At 59.9% G+C, this 23,293-nt stretch overlaps 5 protein-coding genes across 5 annotated transcripts; 3 read left to right on the forward strand and 2 right to left on the reverse strand.

Annotated features, from left to right (window-relative positions):
- Nucleotides 1-636: 636 nt before the first annotated feature.
- Nucleotides 637-7,027, forward strand: HRG_08534 (PIF1-like helicase domain-containing protein; the record flags this gene model as incomplete). The annotated part of the gene is made up of 7 exons (XM_044867005.1): nt 637-677; nt 1,077-2,812; nt 2,993-3,366; nt 3,430-4,224; nt 4,429-4,523; nt 4,599-5,927; nt 5,992-7,027. The coding sequence occupies 7 exons, from the start codon at nt 637-639 to the stop codon at nt 7,025-7,027; spliced, it is 5,406 nt and encodes a 1,801-aa protein (XP_044717892.1).
- Nucleotides 7,028-8,266: 1,239 nt separating this feature from the next.
- HRG_08535 (uncharacterized protein) lies at nt 8,267-9,988 on the reverse strand (the record flags this gene model as incomplete). The annotated part of the gene is made up of 5 exons (XM_044867006.1): nt 8,267-8,345; nt 8,432-8,515; nt 8,578-8,690; nt 9,276-9,551; nt 9,698-9,988. 5 exons carry the CDS (start codon nt 9,986-9,988, stop codon nt 8,267-8,269), a joined length of 843 nt encoding a protein of 280 aa, XP_044717893.1.
- A 1,397-nt stretch (nt 9,989-11,385) lies between these two features.
- Nucleotides 11,386-12,654, reverse strand: HRG_08536 (uncharacterized protein; the record flags this gene model as incomplete). The annotated part of the gene is made up of 4 exons (XM_044867007.1): nt 11,386-11,692; nt 11,754-12,007; nt 12,171-12,210; nt 12,275-12,654. The coding sequence occupies 4 exons, from the start codon at nt 12,652-12,654 to the stop codon at nt 11,386-11,388; spliced, it is 981 nt and encodes a 326-aa protein (XP_044717894.1).
- Nucleotides 12,655-15,115: 2,461 nt separating this feature from the next.
- On the forward strand, nt 15,116-20,580 carry HRG_08537 (ATP-dependent DNA helicase; the record flags this gene model as incomplete). The annotated part of the gene is made up of 10 exons (XM_044867008.1): nt 15,116-15,676; nt 15,740-16,249; nt 16,345-16,743; nt 16,830-16,931; nt 17,007-18,067; nt 18,129-18,398; nt 18,452-18,994; nt 19,122-19,247; nt 19,469-20,208; nt 20,264-20,580. 10 exons carry the CDS (start codon nt 15,116-15,118, stop codon nt 20,578-20,580), a joined length of 4,629 nt encoding a protein of 1,542 aa, XP_044717895.1.
- A 790-nt stretch (nt 20,581-21,370) lies between these two features.
- Nucleotides 21,371-21,850, forward strand: HRG_08538 (tc5 transposase DNA-binding domain-containing protein; the record flags this gene model as incomplete). Its single annotated transcript, XM_044867009.1, has 1 exon — nt 21,371-21,850. One exon carries the CDS (start codon nt 21,371-21,373, stop codon nt 21,848-21,850), a length of 480 nt encoding a protein of 159 aa, XP_044717896.1.
- Between the last annotated feature and the right edge of the window lie 1,443 nt (nt 21,851-23,293).

Consider the following 23,293-nt stretch of genomic DNA (forward strand, 5'->3'; position numbering starts at 1 on the left):
GCGCAGCCCCGGCGCTGGAGGCACCCAGAGCACAGTATTCAGAGATAAGGTTTAGGCCGATAGCAGCAGCGCTAGGGCCTGAGATAGAGGCCCAGCAAGGGGCACTTAAGAGTGTATTAAGGCTGGTGCTGGCGCGGCGAAGGCGGCGGGGCGGCCGGCCGGCGAGGAATCGAGGGGAGGCGACCGACGCGGCTGGGGCGGGTACGGCGACGTCGACGGCGGCGGCGGGTAGGAGGACCCCCGGCACAACAGAACTGACGGTGACGGGGGGCGAGACGACGCCGTCAACGCCAGAGCCAAAGCGGAAGGTGAAAGCCAGAGAAGGCGGCGAGGGCGAGGGCGGTCCGCTTCCCACGCCGCCAAGCTCCGGCCGGAGCGCCGCGGCCCGGTCGGGGAGGAAGCCGGGGCGCCCAAGGCAGCAGATCGACAGGAGCCAGCAGCCGCTGTTCCGGGATATCCAACCGCAGCCGATAGCGGCTCCGGCACCGGCAGCAGAGCCGTCGAGCGCGGCGGTCTCAGGCATAGGTACAACAGCACGGCAAAGACAGCCACAAAGCATACTGCCGCGGCCCCAGGGCGGGCCCCAGGGCGCCGTAGGGGACGGCGCCGAGAGCGCACAGCCCGTTGGAGGAATAGATGGCCAACGTGCTGGTAAAGGTTCTAAGCGGGATACCAGGGTTAGTTAAGAGACAGTAGTGGTTAACGTAATATAGGTGAAGCAATGAGAGGCCTACCTCCGAGACGGAGGCAGAAGAGGAAGCGTGGCCCGGGTAGTCAGGAAACAGAGGCAATCAATGGTCGCCGCGCATCCCGCACGACGGGCGCACGTCCAGACCCTGCCACGACCCAGCAGCCCCCCCGGGATATCCTACCTCAGCCGGGAACAGTATCGGAGGGCGCTATAGGGAACACGGGCGAGGCAGCAGGGCGCGGCCGAGGAATAGAAGGCCAACGCGAAGGTACGTCTCCTAAAGGGTACGGAGGTGCGCGTATAGAGATAACTAATAGGGTATAGATGGGACAAGAAAAGGGCCACTACCTCGCGACGGACAGAAGAGGAAGGGCAATACTGCTAGCGGACAGACTGAGGCGAAGCGGAGCCGCGGTGTCCGGATAAGGCCGAGGCCACGGGAGGTACAGGCCGAGGACCTGGCCGACGTGCTGCGGGGCCTCGAAGAGGAGTTCGAGGCGGGCGAGAGGCTGGCCGACGAGCGGGCGTGGTGCGCGCCGGTGCCGCGCGAAAGGGAGGTCAGGACGGTGCAGAGGTTCTACCGGGCGTTCCACGACGCCGGCACGCTACCGATCGCCACATGCACGCTCTGCTACCGGAAGCAGGCCAGGGTCGAGCTCAGGGAGATGGCGTGGGAGGGCTGGTCGCGGAGCGGCGCGGCACAGGCAGGCGAGCGGACCCCGTTCGGCTGCCGCAGCTGTTTCCCCGAGGGCACGCCGGTGGCGGTGTGCGCCGAGTGCGCGCGGCAGGTCGGGCGCGACGGCGCATCGGCGGCGATGCATCTCCACCGGCGGCTCGGCTGCGAGCACGCGTATCCCGACGAGCTCAAGGACCTGACGCCGGTCGAGGAGAAGCTGATCGCGCTCAGCTCGTGCTACGGCTTCGTGACCAAGTATAGCATCCCCGGCGGCCAGAGGCAGAGCGTGAGGTACCCGAGGCACGTCAAGGGCCACATCACGGTATTCCCCAACGACGTCCAGGGGCTCGCGACCAAGGTGCTCCCGCACCCACTACTCCGGGTCATGGACGAGATCCACGTCTCATGGCAGGGCGCCGAGAGGCCCGGGCCGCGGGACCTATCGGGCCTGCTGTCTGTGCGGCGGCGGGCGGTCGAGAGGGCGCTGGCCTGGCTCAAGGAGAACAACCCGCTATACGGCGAGGTCGAGATCGACACGGCCGAGATGGACAGCTGGGGCGAGCCAGCGCACGGGGTGCCGGCGGCGGTGCTAGAGCGGCTCGAGCGGGACGAGCCGTCGGCGCGGGAGAGGACGCGGACGGCGCACGTGGTGCCGCCGACGGAGCGGGCCCTCGACGACGAGGGCGCCGTCGGGATCGAAGAGGTGCTCGCGATGCTAAGGCAGGGCCGGGACCCCGCAGAGGGCAGAGGCGACGTCGCGCTCACACGAGAGGGCGAGGGTAGCGGCGAGAACGCAGAAGACGCTAGGCCCGAAGAGGATGGGGACATCATTAATGAGGTAACGTCGTCGAGCATGTTCCCCCTCGACGGGGCGCCCGAGGTGGCGGACACGGATAAGATCCGCTTCGCCCGCGAAGCTATCGGGACCAATATAGGCCCGAGGACATGGGTTAAGACGGCGACGGGAGCGGCGGCGGGGAGCGGCGGCGACGGCGGCGACAGCGAGCCCTACATACAGGTGCGGCGCGGGGACGAATTTGCCGACTCGGCAGACGCGTCCTTCTTCGCCAAGGCCTTCCCGACCCTCTTCCCCTTCGGGCTAGGCGGCCCGAGGCTCGCCGACGAGGCCGGCGCGGGCGATGGCACGGCCCCCAGCGGCGCCGGATCACGGGGCGCCGAGGCGGAGCGGGTCGCCGAGGGCCTCACGTCGACGCGGAACATGAGGCTAAGGGCATGGGCCGACATCGTGCTGCGGCGCCACGGCGGCCGGTTCGCAACACATCCCATCTTCGCCTTCCTGGTCTTTAATATGAGCGTGCGATCTAGGAACCGCCAGGCCAGCATGCTAGGCATGACAAGGAAGAACTTCCCAAAGGTCGAGAGCCTGCTAAAGTCGCTAACGGCGCAGAGACTCGAGGCGGCGAGGGTCGAGCTCGAAGCTACGGGTAAGACTAGCGACGAAGGGGTAACGGAGCTACTACGGTCCCTCTCGGTATTCGGGCATAGGCAACCAATGTCGAGGGAAAGCCGACTTAGCATGCGGAAGAAGATACTTTCGCTTATCATTAGGTACGGGGTGCCAGTCATCTGGTTCACGCTGAACCCGAACGATATCACGAACCTAGTGAAGCTACGGCTAGCGGCGCACCGCGGCCGCGACCCCGACGTGGCCGAGGCCTTCCTAAGAGACCTAGGGACCGCGTATAAGCGGACACAGCTGGCCATCTCGGACCCGATGAGCTCGGCCGTCTTTTTCCACCGGGAAATGACGCTCTTCTTCGAACACTACGTTAGGACCGGGGAGGAGTCGGTGTTCGGGCACGTCGGGGCCTACTACGGGGCCGTGGAGACCAACGAGCGAGGGGCCCTCCACGTCCACGGGCTCCTCTGGCTCAAGGGCAACAGGGGCCTCGGCGAGGCGATCGCGGGCGCCGACAGGGGAGAGCAGGCGGCGTACCGGGAGCGGATCGTCCGATATATAGATAGCGTCTTCTCCGAGGTAAGGCGACCGAGTGGCCAAACCATAGCAGGCCCAGGAGCCAAGGCTAACTTAGGGGCGTAGGAGCTAGACGCAGAGGCTTACTGCGCGGTTCAGGCGGAGCGGTCGGCTACGGCAGATATATCGTCGCGGCTCGACGACGTTGCCCGCTTCATGGACACCTTCGATGAGGAGGCCAACTTCTGCGCGGGCGCGACGCAGGTCCACACGCATAGCGCGACCTGCGTAAAGTACTCCCTCGGGGGCGGCGCGCGCAAGGGGGACCTCTGCCGGTTCAAGGCGCCATGGAGGCTGGTGGAGAGGACGGCGTTGACGGCGGACGGGGTGCTCGAGGTCCGGCGGACGCATAGCATGGTGAACCGGTGGAACAGGGCGATGGCGGTCGGGCTGCGGCATAACCACGACATATCGTTCATCGCGACCCAGCGCAAGACCATGGCCCTGATCTACTACATCACCAACTATGCGACAAAGGTCGAGGACCCTATATGGAAGCGGGTAGCCGCCGCTGCCGAGCTGCTGCCTACGTTAGAGCCGACGGCAGAGAGCGATGATACTAGCACTGACCGCGACGCCGGCCAGGGGACCGGGTCTAGAGATGAGGTAGCGGCGGACCCAGTACAGGAAAACAAGACTCGGGTATTCCTACTAAAGGCAGCGAATCGAGTCTTTACAGAGCGGTCGCTATCGCAGGTCGAGGTAATAGCGCACCTTCTAGGGTACCCGGCCGAATTTAGCAACGGCGCAGCGTGGGCATATATAAACGTGAACCAGCTCTACTGGGCCGTCTTCCGCCGGTGGCAACACCTCCGACAGGTAAGCGGCGCGGGGGCGATGGGCGACGCGCCGGACGAGACGGTCGTCGTCGAGGCAGCGGGGCCAAGGCTGCCGCTCGTCGAGGCCTACCAGCATAGAGGCGAGCTCCTACAGGGACTGTGCCTTTATGACTACGCATCACTAGTCAGGCTAAAGAGGCGGGACGATGCTGGCGTGGATGGTAGGTTGGGCTGGGGTGAGATGCCTTTCGTTGAGAGCTGGGCGTTAGGGAAGGGCTGGGTACAGGCGCTTAGGCGGCCGGCCAAGTGGGCGATCGTATGCCTCGACGGATACGTGAGTAAGGATTTTAGCGAGGAAGACGAGGACCCTTATTACCAGAGGTGCGTATCGCGAGATGGAGACTAGCACCCGCCAAGATGGCCGCAAGTGATACGGTCGCTGCTAACCAAATATAGGGCAGCGGTACAGCACCTCGCGCTCTTCGTGCCGTGGGGGACGTTTCTTAGCGAGGAAGCGGGCGATATTAATGGTATCTGGGCGCGGGCGCGGGGGCTGCTAACACCGAGGGTTGGCCGGCTGGCGGAGAACGTGCAGCTCCTTCGGAGGTCGGCGGAGGACGCGAAGCGCGACGCCAAGCAGTGGGCCGCCACGTCCGAGGAAGGCGAGTTGACGGCGGCGCGGGCGGAAAGGGAGGGCGGCGAGGCTGCCGAGGACGGCGAGGGGGCGTACCGCGCCGGTGGGGCAGGCGACACGGCCCGGCTCATCGACGTCGTCCGTCACGCCGCCGCCGCTGGACAGGTGACGGCGCAGTCGACGGAGCTGCTGGCGATGGCGCGGCAGCTCTGCCGGTTCCAGCAGTCGGCGCTCGGGTCGGCGGCCGAGCTCGCGGCAACGGTAGTAGGAGAGGAGAGGGTACGTAGACGCGTGGACCTAGAGGGCTCGGAGCTCTCAGGGGCGGCGCTACCGCGGCAGGAAGAGCTACGGGCCGTCAAGTCGCAGCAAAGGAGCGCCGCGCGGGAGCGGGAGCAGGCGATCCAGGGCATCCAGGGTGGCAGGGCAACCGTAGGCGCCGGGGCTGACCGCGACGCGGCGCTGCGTGGGGTTATGGGGGGCTTCGGCGAGGACGACCTGGACGTGACGGCGGCCGACGGCGACCTGGAGGCAGCCCCGGCGGCGAGGATGCGCGTACGGCTTGGCCCATCGAGCTCGTTCGTCGCCGCCGGCCAGGAGCTAGCCAAGGAGCTGACGCTAAACGAGAAGCAGTCAATCGCCCTCCTCGTCGTCTGCCGGCAGCTCGACCGGGTCCGGCGGGCCGAAGTAGCAGGCGACGACGGCGATGGCCAGCTCTGCCTGTTTATCGGCGGCGAGGGCGGCACCGGCAAGTCACGCGTCATCGAGGCGCTGATGGAGCTACTCAGCCGAAGGGACCTATCGAGCCAGATGCTCGTCACGGCAACGTCAGGCACAGCAGCAGCGCGAATCAACGGCATCACGCTACACTCGGCCTGCGGCCTCACGGTTGGCCAGGCGGGAGGGCTAACGAGGGAGCTAGACGGGGTGCGGCTGCCGGGCGCGGGCGAGCGCTTCGTCGACGGTCGGTCGCGTATGGACTGGCGGGAGAAGGAGGTGCTGGTGGTCGACGAGGTCAGCATGCTCGGCGCGCGCACGCTACACGCCGCAAACGAGCGGCTCTGCCGGCTACGGGGGTCGGCGCGGGACTTCGGCGGTATCCCGGTGGTGATCTTCTGCGGCGACTTTCACCAGTTCCGGCCGGTGCAGGAGCGGTCGATCCTGCTGCCGAGCGCGGCGGTGGCGTGGGACGAGGACGGGGCGTTCGCGGCCGAGCAGGCGGCGGCAGCACGACAAGGCACACGCGCTATGGCGTCGCTTCACGACGGTCGTCATGCTCGACGAGCAGATGCGGGCCGCCGGCGACCCCGAGCTGCAGCGGCTGCTCGGGCGGATCCGGCGCGGCGAGCAGGACCGGTCGGACATGGAGCTGCTCAACTCGAGGTGCCACCGGCCCGGCAGGCGGATCGCGTGGGAGACGGGGGTGACGGTGGTGACGCCGCTCAACCGTAACCGCTGGAACCTTAACCTCGAGGCGGCGCTCGCGTTCCGGGCCCAGCAGCGGACGGCGGCGCGCGTCTTCCTCTCCGAGCATAAGTGGAAGGGGGGCGAGCCGAGCGAGGAGGAGGCGGTGCTGATGCTCGGCCAGGGCGACGACAGCGCGACGGCGGTGCCGGCCGTCTTCCTCTTCGTGCCCGGGATGCCGGTCGTAGTAAACCAGAACACGCACCAGGGGCTAAAGGTGGTGAACGGCGCCGGGTATACGGCGGTGGCAGTGATCCCAGACCGCGCCTTTCCTGGCCACCAGGTCTCGGCGGAGCTAACAGTGCACTTCGGGCCGCCGGCGGGCCTGGTGTTGGCGTCGGAGACGACCAAGGACTTCCACTTCGTCGGGATGCCGGCGGGGACGATCCTGCTAACGCCCATTAGCGTGAAGATCACGGCGCAGCGGAAGCGGTCGTGGCAGCGCAACGACGTTAGCCGGCGGGGCCTACCGTGCGCCGCGGCCTTCGCCTGCACCGACTACAAGGTGCAGGGCGGGACGATCGAGCGCGTCGCGCTCGAGCTGCGGGGGGCGAGGACGGCGACGGTCGAGGGCAGGGCGGTGGCGTCGCCGTGCGACCCGTACAGCCTCTACGTGCAGCTCTCGCGGTGCCCGACGCTCGACGGCATCACGCTCGTTTCGGAGGTGCGGGAGCGGGACTTTATAGGGAACCGGGTGCCAGAGGAGATGACGGCGGCGCAGGCGCGGCTAGAGGAGCTAAGTGGGCGGACGATACGGGAAGCAGGTAGCCTGCTCCGTAGCCAAGGGTAGGCGGCATTGGCATTATGTTTAAGGCGAGGGAAGACATGTCCTATCGTCCTAGAGGATTGCGGCAACACAAAGGAAGGATACGGCCAGCAGCCAAACCATAGACTAGATAGACCAATAGAAGGAAGGTCCTAAAGAGGTCGAAAAGAGAGCAAAAGACCAATGAGGAAGACGCCTCAAAGCGCGCGCAAGGGGTGAAACATATCCAACCAAGGGCAAGAACGGCAGCGAATCAGAGGGCCACGCAGACGGCAGCGAATCAGAGGGCTGGAAAGAGGGCTGGAAATTTTTGCCCATACCTTCGCAGGGCAAGAACCTTTCGTCACTACGTTCGTACCTCACTTCGTTCCTCAAGGCACGGGTACAGGAGAAGGCTCGCCTCGGGCTCGCGCAAAGAGCCTTGAGGAACGAAAGTTTGTGGTTGAAATTTGAGGCTGAAAAGGGGGATTTATCTGTCTGTTTGATGTTTCAAGGTTTTGTGGTGGTTGCGGCATCACTGGCACGGAAAAATCTTTCCGCAGTAGCTTGCATCGCGCGACGGGTGATTGGGGCGAAGAAGATCGGGCGCCAAGCTGTCAGTCATGTCATGCAGCAATACGTGTGAATAAAAAGCAAGGAGAAGATGAGAAGTGATGGAGGAAGAGGGGATAAAATAAGGCGTAGAGAATTCGGCCTTGAGTGGCCTACTTGCTGTTCTAGTGTTCTTCGCATCATATGCGTCAGTTAACGTACCTCACTGAGTCATGCAACGCACCACGTCATGCAACAAATTGCCCGACCGGCAAGCCAGAGCGAAAATTAATCCTGCAACCGACACAACCATTTAAAATACTATTAAACATTACAATTATGTGAAACACTTCATACAGAGTCTATCTATATGATGGTTTTCTTAGGAAATATGAGCAGGCGGTCTTGTGGTCCGCCCAGACCTGAGAGACTGAGAAACCGGCCTCCATACTTCCCTGCGCTTCCGTCGAACGGGAGGTATGTCTTTACCCCTAAAGCTCCGGGACTGTGGTCTCGAGCCACTGAAGCTTCAGAACCAATCTTTACCCTTTCTTCCTCCGAGTTGTTGCGTGGTTGAATGCCCGTCGCGCAAACCCGCTTCCAACGCCCTCGTTTTTCTCACCGCTACCATGTCTTTGTGCCCTCTTACACCAGGCTTTGACGTAGCAGCTACCTCAAACTTGACTTCCCGAATAGCCTGGCGTTCAGCCTCGCGTGCAGACCTCTCTGCTTTTAATTTTGCTGCGGCCTCCCGTTTCTCAGCTCGCTTTGCCTCGCGCTCCGCAGCACGCTCTGTCTTCTCTCGAGAACGCTGCTCTCGCAAGGCCTGACGCATTGCAGCCCGCTGTTTTTCTTCTCGGCGGATTCTCGAGCCTTTTCTTCACGTGATATGGCTACCTGGAGTCGACGATCTTCAATGGCTTGCTTGCGCTGCTCGTCGGCCTGTGCCTTGTCCGTCTGACGTCGCCGCGCCAGTTCCACCTTGGCTGGACTGAAAAAGACCGGCTGGCCACCATTTCTTCTGGATTGAAAAGGCCCAAGGCCTTTCTGCGTTTCCCTTTTTTATGTGCAAGTTTGAGCGCTTCCTGTAGATCTCGATTTTCGTGTTGTACGAGCTCATATTGTGTCGCCAGTTTCTCTGATGCTCGGGAGAGCGCTGTGACTCGGGAGTCCATCAGCCCTTCCTTGCGGAGACGGCGGGTAATGCGCCGAATAGCCCGAAGAGAGCCTGGAGTCTTCATCGCCCTTTCCTCAGATGCAGTTTGTGGGGGTGTCACATCACTGCTGTGGCTAATCTTGGACAATACTTTGCCGGGGTCGAGTGGATGGATTCCTGTGGCCCGCCAACCAGCCTCGATATTTTTGGCCGTAAATGCCTGGTTCCACGCATCACGAAAGAGTGGCCAAAAATTCCGTTTGGTAAGGCGAATTAACCCCCATCCAATGGACATCAGCTGGTCGGAACCTTGAGCATAATAGGTGGAGAGTGCGGAAACAGGCCAACATCGAGTGGTTGAAGCCGATGAGTTGAGTGCGATGGCAACACAGCAATGAGAATTCGATTCCGATCGGCATAGTCAATGAATTTCAGGTTAATGTGACTATTGTGACCGTCTAAAATTAAGAGACGGTAGGCACGACCAGCCTTTTGCTTCGTATGGCAGTCAAATATGCGCTGAAGCCAGTGTAAACCCAGTGCATCACAGCTCCAGCCGTTTTCCGTACTGGCGAAGAAGGCTACTTCGCTGGAATGGTCAAAATCCTCAAGCCAAGTATCTTGGAAGTCTTTTGACTCCCCTTTGTAAATGAGGGCCGGTGGCAGGTACGAATAATCTGCACATATGGCAGCGATCAGCGTGATGAACTCCCGGTTCCCGTCTTGGCTTGCCCCGACCAGTTTTCCGCGCCTGAGGGCTTCTCGGGGGACAACTCGCTTGGTGGAGCGAGAGAGACCAATTTGGAATCCCTTCTCGTCAAAATTATAAACATTTGAGGGACTGATGTTGTACTTTTCGATCTTTTCGCGGAGTTAGTTGGATTCGGTCAGAAATGGCGACTTTACGGCATTTGACCGAGTATTGTCGGCAGTATACCCCTTGAAATGACGATAAAAGCAGTCTTACTAGATTGAAGAAGTTTTGAAATGCCTGAATTATCAGCAGCCTTCCGCTGATGATCTAGATCTTCGGCGATATTCTTCAACATCTGAGGGGTAGGCGGGATACCACGGTCGGTCAGCTTATTGACGTGCCCAATAAGAATCTCCTCCTGCGCGCTGGTGAGTTTCTGTCGCGAGTAAGAGTTCGCGTCGTGATTTGAGGCTGTTTTGCCTTTGAAGCGGCGCCACAGCGTGGATTTGTCGATATTGTATCTCCTCGCGGTCTCTGCATATTTAGGGCGATCTTGGGATTGCAGTTCTATAATTGCCTCTGCAATACGAGTGTTGTGGTCCATATCGCGTCAATTTGAAGAAGACGCGTCAGGTGTTGAAAATTGTTGCATGACCTAGTGCGTTGCATGACGCAGTGGGGTACGTTATGGCCAACAGGAAAGCGGGATGAAAAAGGACACAAAAGAGGGGGAAAAGGCAAACTTGTAGGCCAACCGAAAAGCAATCGTTCAAGACGACAGGAGAGGCAACCCAACGGGGGTTGCGCAAAGAGCCTTTCGGAACGAAAGTTGGAGGATTGAGTTAACACATGAAAATGACGTTGGATGAGATGACGTTGGAGAGAGTCATCTATTTGAAAAATTTTGTGGTGGTTGCGGCACTAGGTAACCGGCAATTCCTTCCCGCAGTAGCTTGCATTGCGCGACGGCCGGTTGGGGCGAAACGTAGAGGCCTTGGGAGCGCGCGCCAACGTGTCATGCAGCACAACGTGTCAAGAAAAGCAAGGCGAAGGTGAGAAGGGATGGGTGGAAGAGCCGATACAATAGATCGGACAAGTAGAATCCGATCCCGAGCCACGGGCTTTCCCGTCCTTCTCATCATACGTGCCTACCTACGCATTATCACCCATAGCATCTAAATCACGGCCAAGTCAGTTATGGCAACGTCCACGGTCGATTCGAATGCCAAATCGGTGCCAAGCAATTCATACGCAGCCACGGCATTGCCCGTCATCACCGGCGCAAACCGCGCCGGAGAGGATGCTGAATACAAGGAACAATTTGCACAGGCCATGATGCCTCTTATGAAGGAGCATGAATCAGCATGTCGCAGCGCGTCGGGGCTTTCTGCGAATGCTGCGGGCGGTTTGCGACAGATATCCTACAGAGTCCAATATCTTTGCTGCACGCGGACGAAGCTCGCATTATAGTTTGGGTCACATCTTTATGCGGAAGCGGGCAGTGCGAGGTGGAAATGAGACAGGAAATGCAACTGATGATGGGGGAAATGCGGCAAGAGCACGAAACACGTGACGAGTTCTTAGGACGCACTGGTTGCACGGAGGTCACGTTGTGCAAAGTATGCGGGACGACCGCGGGCGTGAGTCGCTGCGGCAGATGTCATGCAGTGGCATACTGCGGGAAAGAACACCAAAAGGCGGACTGGAAGGTTCACAAAAAGGCATGCGTGCCGAGAGAAGATCACTAGAGAGGGAAGGTCTGGAAGGGAATGACGACGAGATCCGAAGTTGTGGACGGAGTGTTGTAAGATTGCAGCTCGGTGTAGATATTTGCTAAGAAGCAAGATAAAGCATGGAACTGAATCACTTTTCTGTGAATGTTGTAACTTATATCGGTAGACTATTATATCAAGCAGTTACTCTGTTTCCATTGTCCTTTGGCCTGGGTGGCGGTTTCTGAGCGGCCGGGCCGATGAGTCTGACGTGTAGGCAACGATCGAATCAACGGCGGGTCCCAAGACGGTTCCCGAGGCAGGACTCTGTCTCATCGTCTCCGGCTCGAAGGAAGAAGAGGCAGCGGAAAGAGAGAACGATTGAGTGGCAGAGCTTCCAGTGGCGGCCGATGAGGAAGGTTTTGAGGCCAGCTGCAACAGGCGCGGTTTCTTCGTTGGCGTGTCGGCGGGCTCGGGACAAGGACGCTTCTGCAGCGGTGTAACGGGATCGGCCGAAGCCGAAGTCGAAGCCGAAGGCGGAGGACTCGGCGGAGGGCGCCAGGTGTAGCGACAGAGAAAGAGGCAGCGCGGGCATCCTGGAAGGCCGCCGAAGCGGAGGACGGTTGCCGCTTCGGTGGCGATGTGAGGGCTGGCGACGCGGCTGCGGTGGTGGCGGTCTTGTCGAGAAAAGTCCAAGAATCCGGGACGACGATGAAGATGTAGTCTCTGTCGGAGCTCGGCTGGTGGACCATGACGCGGTGATCGAGGAGGCCAGCGACCTTGCCCGTGCAGGTGAAGGAGATATTAGTATGGAATTGAGAGTCCCGCCTCTCGGCCATCTTCTTGCAAAGGATGGCCCACGGGTTGGCGCGGATGGGGAAGATGACGAAGACCTGAAACGGGTGGAAGCCCTGAGAGGATCTTGTCAGGGATCCCGGGAGTGATATAGGTCGAAAGCTGGAGGAAGCCGCAGCACCTCAGCTGGGTGGCGTCCAGACCTGGCAGAAGGTCCTGTCGTAGCAGGAGTGGCCGGGCCAACGATGAGGCCGGTGAAGGAAACGATGGGCGGGATACGGGGAAGCTGTCCATGGAGGCAAAGAGCCTAGGAAGAACGCTTGAGGCCCATTTCAGCTAAATTTAGTGCTCGAGGTGTGCGCGGAGGAATTGGTAGTCCTTACGGCTGGTAGCCTTGGTCGCGGATGATAAGGGCGGGCATAGTGTAGAGAAGGATGCCTCCGGCGCCAGACTCAAGACCGTCTCGTTGCTCGACCTCCCACGCAAGGGCGTAGGGATGGACGCGGCCATTCATGAAAAACCACTCTTCGGTCCATTCGGAGGCGACAACTGGCTGATTGTAAATTGAGAGATTGAGGCTGAAGAAGATGGATGTCGCGGAGTCGTCGGTATCCGATCGGAGAGGCGCATATTCCGCAGTGAGCAACCACGACGGAGGAGGCAGGAAGACGTGGGCCATGGTCTCGGCGTTGAGGCCTCTGATGCGATGCTCGTCTTGGTGGGCGAATCTGGAGGGGCAATCCGGCTGGACGAAGAACATCATGGACATTTCACCGCCAGCGCCTCTCTGGCTGTCGAGCGGCCTTCGAAGGTGTGGTGGGGCAGAGGTGAAGAGGAAGACATGGTGTATCACTGCATCTACGTGGGGTTGATCAGTGTTTTGTCCCGCACGCAAACGACTGTTGCAACCGTGGAGCAGGAAAGTAGGAAGCGGAGAGTAAACGAGCTTATTGTATTTTGAAGGGATTACGGAAAGGATGGGAGGGGCGAGCAACCTTGTCATGACAAGGATGAGGAGAAGAATGGTGCACATGGTGCTCAACGCCACGAATGAGTGACACGAAGAGGCGGTCTGGGGAACGTTGCTGTTAGGATTGAGGGGAAAGCTGGGGATGACGGTGTTGGAAGCTATCGTCCGGGTGAGCTGAGCCAAATGGCAGGGTTACCCCTTTCCCTGCTGCAGCATGGACAGTGGAGAAAAAGAAAGTCTGATACGACGTTTGTTCAAACGCGCACTTGCGACGATGGAATCGGAGGAAGCGGGGGGGGGGGGCAGAGCGGTTGAAGGTCGCTCAGGATAGGGTTGCGGTGTCAGTTCCTACGCATGGGCTGGTCGAGGCCGTCCGAAAAGGGGGGGGGGGGGGGCCCTCTCAGACAAGCATTACCGCGTTGCCTCGGTGATATAAAGACAACAGGGTTTTGGGAAACCGCTGGTAGGAAGAATGCCAGATACGGCGGAGCGCACCATTACCAGAAAGCGAGACAACCTGGGAGAATCTTCCGGGCGAAAGCTTTGCGATCCATCGTCCGTTTGCAGATCTTCGGCGTTAAGACAGCATCATCATGGGGAGAATCCTAGGTGCAAGGTTCAATCGGTGGGGGGAGAAGGCGAGATAGTGACGGCAGCAGCGGCCGTTGCTGCAACGGGGGGTACCGCGGAGGCGAGATTGAGTGCAATGGATGAAGGGTTGAAGCGGGTGCCGGAATATGAAAGACAGGCGAACGTGGTATCCAGGTTTCGGCCTATCCAGGCCAAGCAGGCGCCGGCCGAGGAGGTCTCCCGGGGAGAACAAGCGGAAGCACTCAAAGGAGCGTCGCCCAGGGGCAGTCGGCGAGGCGGTCGGCGGCGAAGGGGAACATCAGATCTGAACGATGGCATTTCGAAGGTGCGGCCAGCACGGCGTTTAGCACCGATAAACGTGCGTGACGAGCCCGTGAGTATGGACACGGACGCTGCGATGCCGGGGCTGGGTACGAAGCCGTGTGGAGGGAGCCTGGAGCCACCCGTCGGCGGTGTATTGCAGTGCGAGGGTAACGACTCGATCTCGTACCGGCACATTTTGCCCAAGAGGAGGAGGATTGGGGGTGACGAGAGCAGCGCAGCGGCCACCGTTGGTCTGCAAGCACCAAGTCCCCCAGAAGCCTTGGTCGGGCGAGACGACGGCCTAGATAGTGGGAGCCAGTCCGTCGTGGGTGTAAGTGGCCCTGAGACCGTTAGGCCTAGGCAACCCAGCGGTGGCGTACGGATGAGGCTGAAAGGCCTTGTTGAGCGGACAGTTGGTGTGGGGAGAAAACGCCGGGAAGGAAGACCGACAACGACGATGAGATTTCGGCTGGGAGACGGGAGCCAGCATTCGCCAAGGCCCATCCGACCCAAAGAGATGGAGACCGCGGCCGGACCGCCTCGGACGAGGCCGGATTACTCGTCGGGATCGAGGAGGGCATGCAGAACGGCACGTCTGGAAAGCAAAACGATGGTGCGCAGACGAGGCCGAAGGGGCCCGAGGCACACCTAAGCAACCCGGGAAGAAAAGGCCGACCGGCAACGACCGGCGGGCGTCCGTCTGGGAACGTCAGGAGCCCTGGTTCGGCCAATCCAACCCAAAGAGAGGGGAGATGTAGCAGGGGGTGGGCAGCCACCCGGACGGTTGACAGCGCGGCCACCCCGGCAGACCACAGGTGAAGAACAGGATCGACCGAGACGAAACGAGGCAGCGAGACCTTCGCGGCCCGTGGAGCAGCGAAAGAGGACGCGCCACCCCGACCGTGATCGGCCCCTGACGAAACGCATTCGGGGCCATCCGGGGCAGAGGAAGAAGGAGTTGCAGGCGGAGGAATTGGCCAGTGTCTTGTGTTACCTCGAGGAGGAATTTGCTACGAAGGAGAGACTATCCAACGAGCAAACTTGGTGCACACCAGTACCGCACGAGAGGAAGGTATCGACGGTGCGAAGGTTCTATCGGGCGTTCCACGATGTGAGCACCTTGCCGATAATGACCTGCATGATGTGCTACCGCAAGCGCACAAGGAGGGAGTTGAGGGAGAGCACATGGGACCAATGGAGGTCAAGCAGCGTTCCAAAAGGCGGCCGGTCGCCATTTGCGTGCCGGAGCTGCTTTCCCCAGGACGAGTCCGTCTCGATTTGTGTGGAGTGTGCTCGATGCTTGGGGCGCGGGAACCTGTCGCCGGCTGTCCACCTTCACAGTCGCCTCGGCTGTGAGCACATGTTCCCCGACGAGCTTAATGGCCTGACGCCGGTCGAGGAGAAGCTCATCTCGCTGAACTCGTGTTACGGCTTTGTGACGAGGTATAGCATTCCGGGCGGGCAGCGGCAGGCCGTGAGGTATCCGAGACACGTCAAGGGCCACATCACGGTGTTCCCAAACAACGTGCAGGAGCTGGCGAGAAAGGTGCTCCCGCACCCGCTCTTGCAAACAATGGACGAGATACATGTCTCGTGGCAGGGCGCGGAGAAGCCAGCACCGAGCGACTTGTCGGGTCTCTTGTCGGTGAGGCGTCAAGTCGTCGAGAGAGCGCTTGTCTGGTTGAAGAAGAACAATCCCCATTACGCCGACATTGAGATCGACAAGGCGGAAATGGATAGTTGGGGAACCCCATCGCACGGTGTGCCGTCGATGGTGTACGGACGCATGGAGCGGAACGAGCCGTCTGCGTGGGAGAAGACGCGAACGGCACAGGTCGTGCCGCCCGCAGAGCGGGCCATGGACGGCGATAGTTCGGCGGAGATCGAGGAAGTCCTTGCTCGGCTCCACCAGGGACAAGACGTATCGGACAGGCCGAGTCGAGAATCCGACGGGGATGGAGCGGATGGGACTAATGATGCCGAGCCCGAAGACGGGGCCAAAATGATCAACGAGATAACCTCTTCCGGCATGTTTGCGTTGGACGGACCGCCGGACGTGTCGGACGCGGAGAAGCTCCGCTTTGCTTGCAATGCCGTGAGCGGCGACGGGGCCGAGGACGGCCGGCCGGGGCCGAGGGCATGGATAAGGTCGGCGGGGGCAGGTCGAGGCGGTATGGATGTCTGTGAGCCGTACATTCACGTTGGTCGTGGAGAGGAATTCGCCGACTCGCTGGACGCCTCGTTCTTCGCCAAGACCTTTCCCACCCTATTGCCGTTCGGATTTGGAGGACCACGGCTGGCGGAGGAATTCATCCTAGGGCCGGAGGGGTCGGTCAATCCGCGCGGTACGGCTGCCGGAGAAGAGACGGCCGCGCGAGATCTCCTGTCGTCTCGGAACATGAGCCTTCGGACGTGGGCCGGCATCGTGCTGCGGCGCCATGGTGGCCGATTCGCGACGCATGCCATCTTCTCGTTTCTCCTTTTCAACATGGACGTGCGGTCGAGGAATCGTCGTGTCAGCATGCTCAGCGTGACGCGGAAGAATTTCCCCGAGGTAGAGCGCATCGTACAGTCGCTCACCGCAGATAGGTTGGCGGCGGCCAGGGTGGAGTTGAGAGCTCGGGCACGACCACCGATGATGGCGTGAAGGAGCTTCTAAGATGCCTTTCGCTATACGGCTACCGGCAGCCCATGTCGAGGGAACTCCGTCTGAGCATGCGACGCAAGATCCAGTCACTCATCTTGTGTCGTGGCGTGCCTGCAATCTGGTTCACGCTCAACCCGAACGACATCACGAACCCGGTGAAGCTGAGACTGGCGGCGTACCGCACACGTGATCCTGAAGCGGCCGAGGCATTTCTGAGAAGCCTCGACATGGCGTTCAAACGTGCGCGGCTGGCCATCTCGGACCCGTTGAGCTCGGCCGAATTCTTCCACCGAGAGATGACGTTGTTCTTCGAAAATTACGTCAGAGTGGGCGAGGAGTCGGTATTCGGGCGCATCAGCCACTATTACGGCGCCGTGGAGACCAACGAGCGAGGGCGCTTCATGTTCACGGACTGCTCTGGCTGCAGGGAAATGCGCATCTAAGCTCAATGCTTGTCGATATCCACGGCGAGGATCAAGCGGCATACCGAGAGCGCATTGTCAGATACGTCGACAGCGTCTTTTCCGAGGTATGGCGCGGGGGGCGGCGTGTTGGCCTGTGTCCTCCGTTCAGTCAAACCCGAGAAAGCTGACGAACAAGACAGGATCTGGACCAGGAAGGTTTCTGCGCAATCCAGGCAGAGCGATCGGTAACATCAGATATATCGCAGTTGCTGGGCGATGAACGGCAATTTTCAGCCTCGTTCGACGAGGAAGCGAACTTCTGTGCCGGCGCGACGCAGATCCATACCCATAGCCCGACCTGCGTCAAGTACTCGCTGGGCAAAGGGGGGCGCAAGAGTGATTTATGTCGTTTCAAGGCGCCGTGGGGACTGGTCGACGAGACGGCCTTCACGGGAGACGGCGTGCTGCGGATTCGGAGGTCGCACAGCATGGTGAATCGGTGGAACAAGGCGATTGCCGTGGGGCTTCGCCACAACCATGACATATCCTTCATCGCCACACAGCGCAAGACCATGGCCCTCGTCTTCTACGTCACCAACTATGCGACCAAGGTAGAGGACCCCGTGTGGAAGCGCGTCGTCGCGGCCGCGGATCTCTTGCCTCCCAGAGCAGGCGACGGAATGGCCGACGACGCGGAGGTTCGTGGAGGCGAAGGTGGCGGGGACGATGGCAAACAAAACAGGACACGACAATTCTTGATGAAGGTGGCGAATCGCGTGTTTACGGAGAGGCCGTTATCGCAGGTCGAGGTTATTGCGGATCTTCTGGGATACCCGACTGAACTGACGAATAACGGTGCCTGGGCGTTCCTGAACGTTTCGGTGCTCTACTGGCACGTCTTCCGACAATGGCCGCACCTTCGACGGGAAAGCGGCGCATCCACTGCAGATGGTTCCGTGGACGAGTCAATACTCGTCGAAGAAGCAGGCCAGAGGATTTGCCGCGTCGAGGCATATCGTCATCGGGGAGATGTCCTTCGAGGGCTGTGTCTCTACGACTATATTTCGCTGGTCAGGCTGAAGCGCAACGACACGGACAAGAGGCCCGCCGCCTGGGGGGAGGTCCCGCTCGAGAGCGGCTGGGCTCCGGGGAGCCGTTGGGTGCAGGTGCTCAGGCGACCGGGCAAGCAGGCCATGGTCTGCCTCGATGGGTATTTGAGCAAGGATTTCGACGAAGACGACGAAGGGTCGTGCTACCGAAGGTGCGTTTGTCGTCGACGGACCAGGGGTGTCGGGTCGAGAAGGCTAATTTCCACGTCGAAGAGCGGCTGTGCAGCATCTTGCGCTATTCGTGCCGTGGGAGTCCTTCTTAGGTGAAGAAAGCGGTGGCATCGACCGCATATGGAGGCGGGAACGAGCAGCTCTGGTCCCGAGGATATCATGTTACGTCGATAACGTGCAGTTGCTGCGACGGTCGGCCGAAGATGCAAAGCGGGACGCCAAGCAGTGGGCAGCCTCATCCGGGGACCGTGACGCCACGGCAGTACATCCGGACGAGGATGGCACTGGGAGGCGGGTGTCGAGCCTGGATCGGTATACCAGGCCGACAGTACCGGAAACACGATGCGTCTAATCGACGTTGTCAGAAGCTCGATCGGGGCGAACCAAATCACGGCCGGCTCGCCAGAGCTCACGGCGATGATGCAGGAGCTCAGCCGCTTCCAGCAATTGGCGTTGTCGTCGTCTTCCGAGTTCCAGGCCGCAATACTATCCGAACGGGGCCCAAGACGAATCAACATCCCGGGGCGGGCATTCTCCGGAGCCAGAATACCGCCGCAGAGTCAGGTTAGGGCCATAAAGTCGCAGCAAACCTGTGCATCCAGGGAGAGGGAGAAGATGATCCGGGGCATACAAAGCGTGCCCACGGCAGCAGTGACTGATCGTCGGGCGGCGGTGCGCAGCGTGCTCACGGGGTTCGGGGATGACGATATCCAGATGACGGCGGCGGACCTCGAGGAAACGGTAGAGGAGGCCAGCGCGGGAATGGAGATCCGGCTTGGCACCTCAACCTCCTTTATCGAGGCGGGTAAGGCCCTGGTAGCGAGGTTCACGCTGAACAAGAAGCAGGCGATCGCCTTCCTAATCATATGCCGTCAGCTTGACCTAATACGGCGCAGGGAAAAGGCAACGTGCGTCAGCTGTGCCAATTCGTCGGTGGAGAGGGCGGAACGGGCAAGTCGCGAGTTATCGAGGCGCTCGTCGAGCTCTTCGCGTCCAAGGATCAATCGAATCGCCTGATAATAACGGCGACGTCAGGGACTGCAGCAGCACGGATCAACGGCATCACGATCCACCCGCCTGCGGGTTCTCCAAAGATCTCGCGGCAGTCGCAAACACGGGCAAGGATCTCGACGGGGTGCGAATGCCGAACCAGGCGGAGCGGTTCGTCCACGGGCAGTCCCGGATGGACTGGCAGGAGAAGGACGTGCTTGTCGTTGACGAGGTTAGCATGCTCGGGGCGCGGACGCTACACGCAGTCAACGAGCAGCTCTGCCGGCTGCGCGGGTCGCACCGGGATTTTGGAGGGGATCCCCATCGTCCTCTTCTGCGGAGACTTCCACCAATTCCGCCCGGTCCAAGAGCGGTCGATCCTCCTCCCCCAGCACGGTTGTCTCGTGGGACATGGACAACTCTTTCAAGGCCGAGCAACGGCACCAGCACGACAAGGCGCACGCGCTGTGGAAGAGGTTCACGGCGGTCGTCATGCTGGACGAGCAAGTGCGCGCCGCCGACGACCCAGAGCTGCAGAGGCTGTTAAAGCGAATCCGACTGGGTGTGCAGGACCGCACGGATCTGGACCTCCTCAACACCAGGTGCTACCAGGAGGGTAGGCAGATCCCGTGGGCATCAGGCATCACCGTGGTGACGCCGCTGAACAGGAACCGGTGGAACCTGAACATGGAGGCCAGCTTGGCGTTCCAGATCCAGCACCGGTCGACGTTACGCATCTTCATATCCGGCCATAAATGGAAGGAGGGCTTGCCGACGGAGGAGGAGGCCATCATGATCCTAAACCAGGGCGACGATAGCGCAATACCGGTGCCGGCCGTCTTCATGTTCGTGCCGGGGATGCCGGTCGTCGTGAACCACAACACCCACCAGGGGTTAAAGCTGGTGAACGGTGCCAGCTACGCGGCGCTGGAGGTTATCCTCGACAAGTCGTACCCGGGGCATCGCATCTCGGCCGACATGACGATCCATTTCGGCCGCCGGCGGGATAATGCTAGAGTCCGAGACGACGAAAGATGTTCAATTCGTCGGGATGCCGCCAGGCACGATCTTGTTGACGCCCATGACCGTCAAGATACAATGCCAGCGAAAGAGGCCGTGGCAGCAGAACGACGTCAGTCGAAAGGGCCTGCCCTGTACGGCAGCCTTCGCGTGCACAGACTATAAAGTGCAGGGCAGGACGCTCGAGCGTGTGGCTCTGGAGCTGCGGGGGACGCGGACGTCAAACATCGAGGGACGCGCCGTGTCCTCGCAGTGCGACCCGTACAGCCTGTACGTGCAGCTGTCCCGCTGCCCGACGTTGGATGGCATCATGCTCGTCTCCAAAGTGCGGGAGAGAGACTTGGTGGGCAACAAAGTCCCGGACGAGATGACCGACGCAGAAGCGAGGCTGGGTCGGCTGAGTGACAAGACTGTTCGCGAGGCCTTGGAATGGCTAGACGTTGATTCCTTAGACCCTGCGGGCTTGCACGTGAAGCTATCGTGATGCCGGGCGCTAGACGGCACCGTGCTCGTGTCAGGGGTGCGGCCCGTGCGGGAGAGAGGTTCGGTGGCCAAAGGCAAACCAAGTTCGCGAGTGTGTGCGCAAGGCGCGAGGCCTAGCCTGGTTGGGTCAGTCAGGCCCTGTCCCGGCTCTAAAAATCGGCTCGGTCCTCAGAAGGAAAGGCAAGGCAAAGGGCACGGGCCAAAATGCAGCGAAAGGCACAAGGCACCAATGACAAGGAAGCTTGCAAGGAGGGGCTAGGACGAGAGAGGGAAAAAAAGTCTGGGCCAATCAGAAGGCGGGATTTTCGAGGGTTAAAAATTTTTGGGGGTTTCGGTTTTGGGTTTCTCCGCGTCCAGAAGAGCCTTTCGTTCCTCAAGGCAAAGAGGCAATTTTTCTAGCCAACGGGAAGCCGAGAAAGCTAGCGAATCAGAGGCGCGGATTCGGGGGGCAAAAAAGCGCGGCATAGAAATCCTTTCGTTCCTCAAGGCAAGAAGAAGCCTTTCGTTCCTCAAGGCACAGGGCAAGAACCTTTCGTCACTACGTTCGTACCTCACTTCGTTCCTCAAGGCAAAGAGTGGTCTCGCAGGGTAAGAAGAAGCCTTTCGTTCCTCAAGGCAAAAGAGTGGTCTCGCAGGGTAAGAAGAAGCCTTTCGTTCCTCAAGGCATTATGGTGCACGGTATTTGCATGTAACATAACGTAATCCACCCCCTTCCCGGTCAGACCCCCTACTCGGTCAGAAAAATTCCCCACCGCCGCGACCCACACTTATGGCAAGACAAACCGAGCACAATGACGGCGACGGGAGACCAATTGGTTCCACGCGAAGAACGGGTCCTGCTCGCCGTCAGGGCCTATCAGCAGGGCCAATTCGAAAGTACCCGCAAGGCAGCGGCCGCATACGACGTCCCTCAATCGACAGTATCTGATCGACTGCGCGGTGTCATTCGCCGACGCGACGCTCAGGTGAACAACCTAAAGTTGACGGCGACGGAAGAGACTGCCCTGGTACAATGGATCTTGTCGATGGACGAGCGAGGAATGCCGCCGACAGTGGCTTACACTCGTCGGATGGCCAACTTATTGCTTTCCGAGCGAGGCAAAGATCCTGTCGGGGAGAACTGGGTGCGGAAGTTTGTTGGCCGCCACGGCGAAATCAAGGCAAAGTACTCGCCGATACGATTATCAACGCGCCAAATGCGAAGACCCCCAAAAGATCCAAGGATGGTACGATCGAGTCGCGGCGACGAAACAGAAATGGGGGATTCTTGACGAGGATGTCTATAACTTTGATGAGACGGGGTTTCAAATGGGAGTCGCCGCAACGGCGAGAGTCCTTACCCGGTCTGACCGGCGAGGTCGGGCAATACTCACGCAGCCTGGAAATCGCGAATGGGTTACTGTGATCGAGTCTATCAATTGCCAAGGTTGGGCTTTACCGGCGAAGGTTATCTTCCAGGGCAAGTTACACCAAGCAAGCTGGTACGAATCAGGAGTGCCCGATGACTGGCATATCGCCGTTAGTGAGAACGGCTGGACTTCCGACGACCTTGCTTTGAATTGGCTAAAGGAAGTCTTTGATCCGAATACACGGCGCCGTACGGTTGGTACGCATCGACTTCTTATTCTTGACGGGCACGGTAGCCACGTCACGCCGGAATTTGACAAGTACTGTACGGCCAATTCCATTGTGGTACTCCAAATGCCTGCACATTCCTCACATCTCTTGCAGCCCCTTGATGTCGGGTGCTTTTCGCCGTTGAAAACAATATATGGCCGGAAGGTTCAAGAGAAAATGCTCGCTGGGATCCATCATATCGACAAGCAGGACTTCCTTCCTATATACTTAGAGGCTCGCCGACAAGCACTTTCGCCGTCGAATATCCGAAGCGGATTTATGGCAACAGGCCTCTTTCCGTTCGACCCAAACAAGGTATTATCGCGGTTACAAGTTCAGGTTGACAAAGTTGGTAACGATCACGGCGACAAGAATAGGGCCCAATTATCTATACACCTCCTTTTATTAAGGGGGTGATTATCGATCCACCACTTTCTACTAAAAATCCACCATAGTGGGTCAATCTGTGGCTGGTTCGCGCCAGAGCCCGGGCCCTGCCAATTGTGCGCGATCCCGACCACCAACTTGGAGGCGCGAGCAACGCAATTGATGCCGTAATTGATGCCGCAATTGATGCCGCAAAGTGATGCCGGCCGTGGTGCATCAATACGTGTGTAGGAAGGAAGGTCATTTTTAGAGTCATAGGAGGCGCAATTCTGCCAATTCAAAGGCAAAGGCGAAGGCAGTAGTAACTACAGCTCGTCATCGGCCAATTCTTGCTGCAAACGCTCCTCTGCATCTATCTCCTTTTCCATTATATTAAAATCGGCCAAACGGTCATCTTCGTCCTCGGTATCTTCCCCTCTTCCTCTTGACGGCAAGGGAACCCCCTGCAAGGTCCACTGTGTGGCCGGCTGCGTGGCCTGATAACAGAGGATTGTGTCCTGGGTCTCGCCAGCAAGCTCATATTGAGAGTCGTCAGCGGCAGCAGCGGCGCGCTGATACGCCCGTGGCATCTCTGTACCCGGCTCGTAGGAATCCCCGTGTGTTTGAAGGTATTCCAACCCCTGCTTCGTCATATTAGCAGCGGCAGCAGTGGCCGCCTTCGGCGCCTTGGCCCTCCCCTTGGCTCTTCTCTCAACCTTGCCGTCAGCCTT

This window comes from Hirsutella rhossiliensis (genome assembly GCF_020360975.1).
Source record: "Hirsutella rhossiliensis strain HR02 chromosome Unknown scaffold00010, whole genome shotgun sequence".
In the NCBI taxonomy this organism is placed as follows: domain Eukaryota; kingdom Fungi; phylum Ascomycota; class Sordariomycetes; order Hypocreales; family Ophiocordycipitaceae; genus Hirsutella; species Hirsutella rhossiliensis.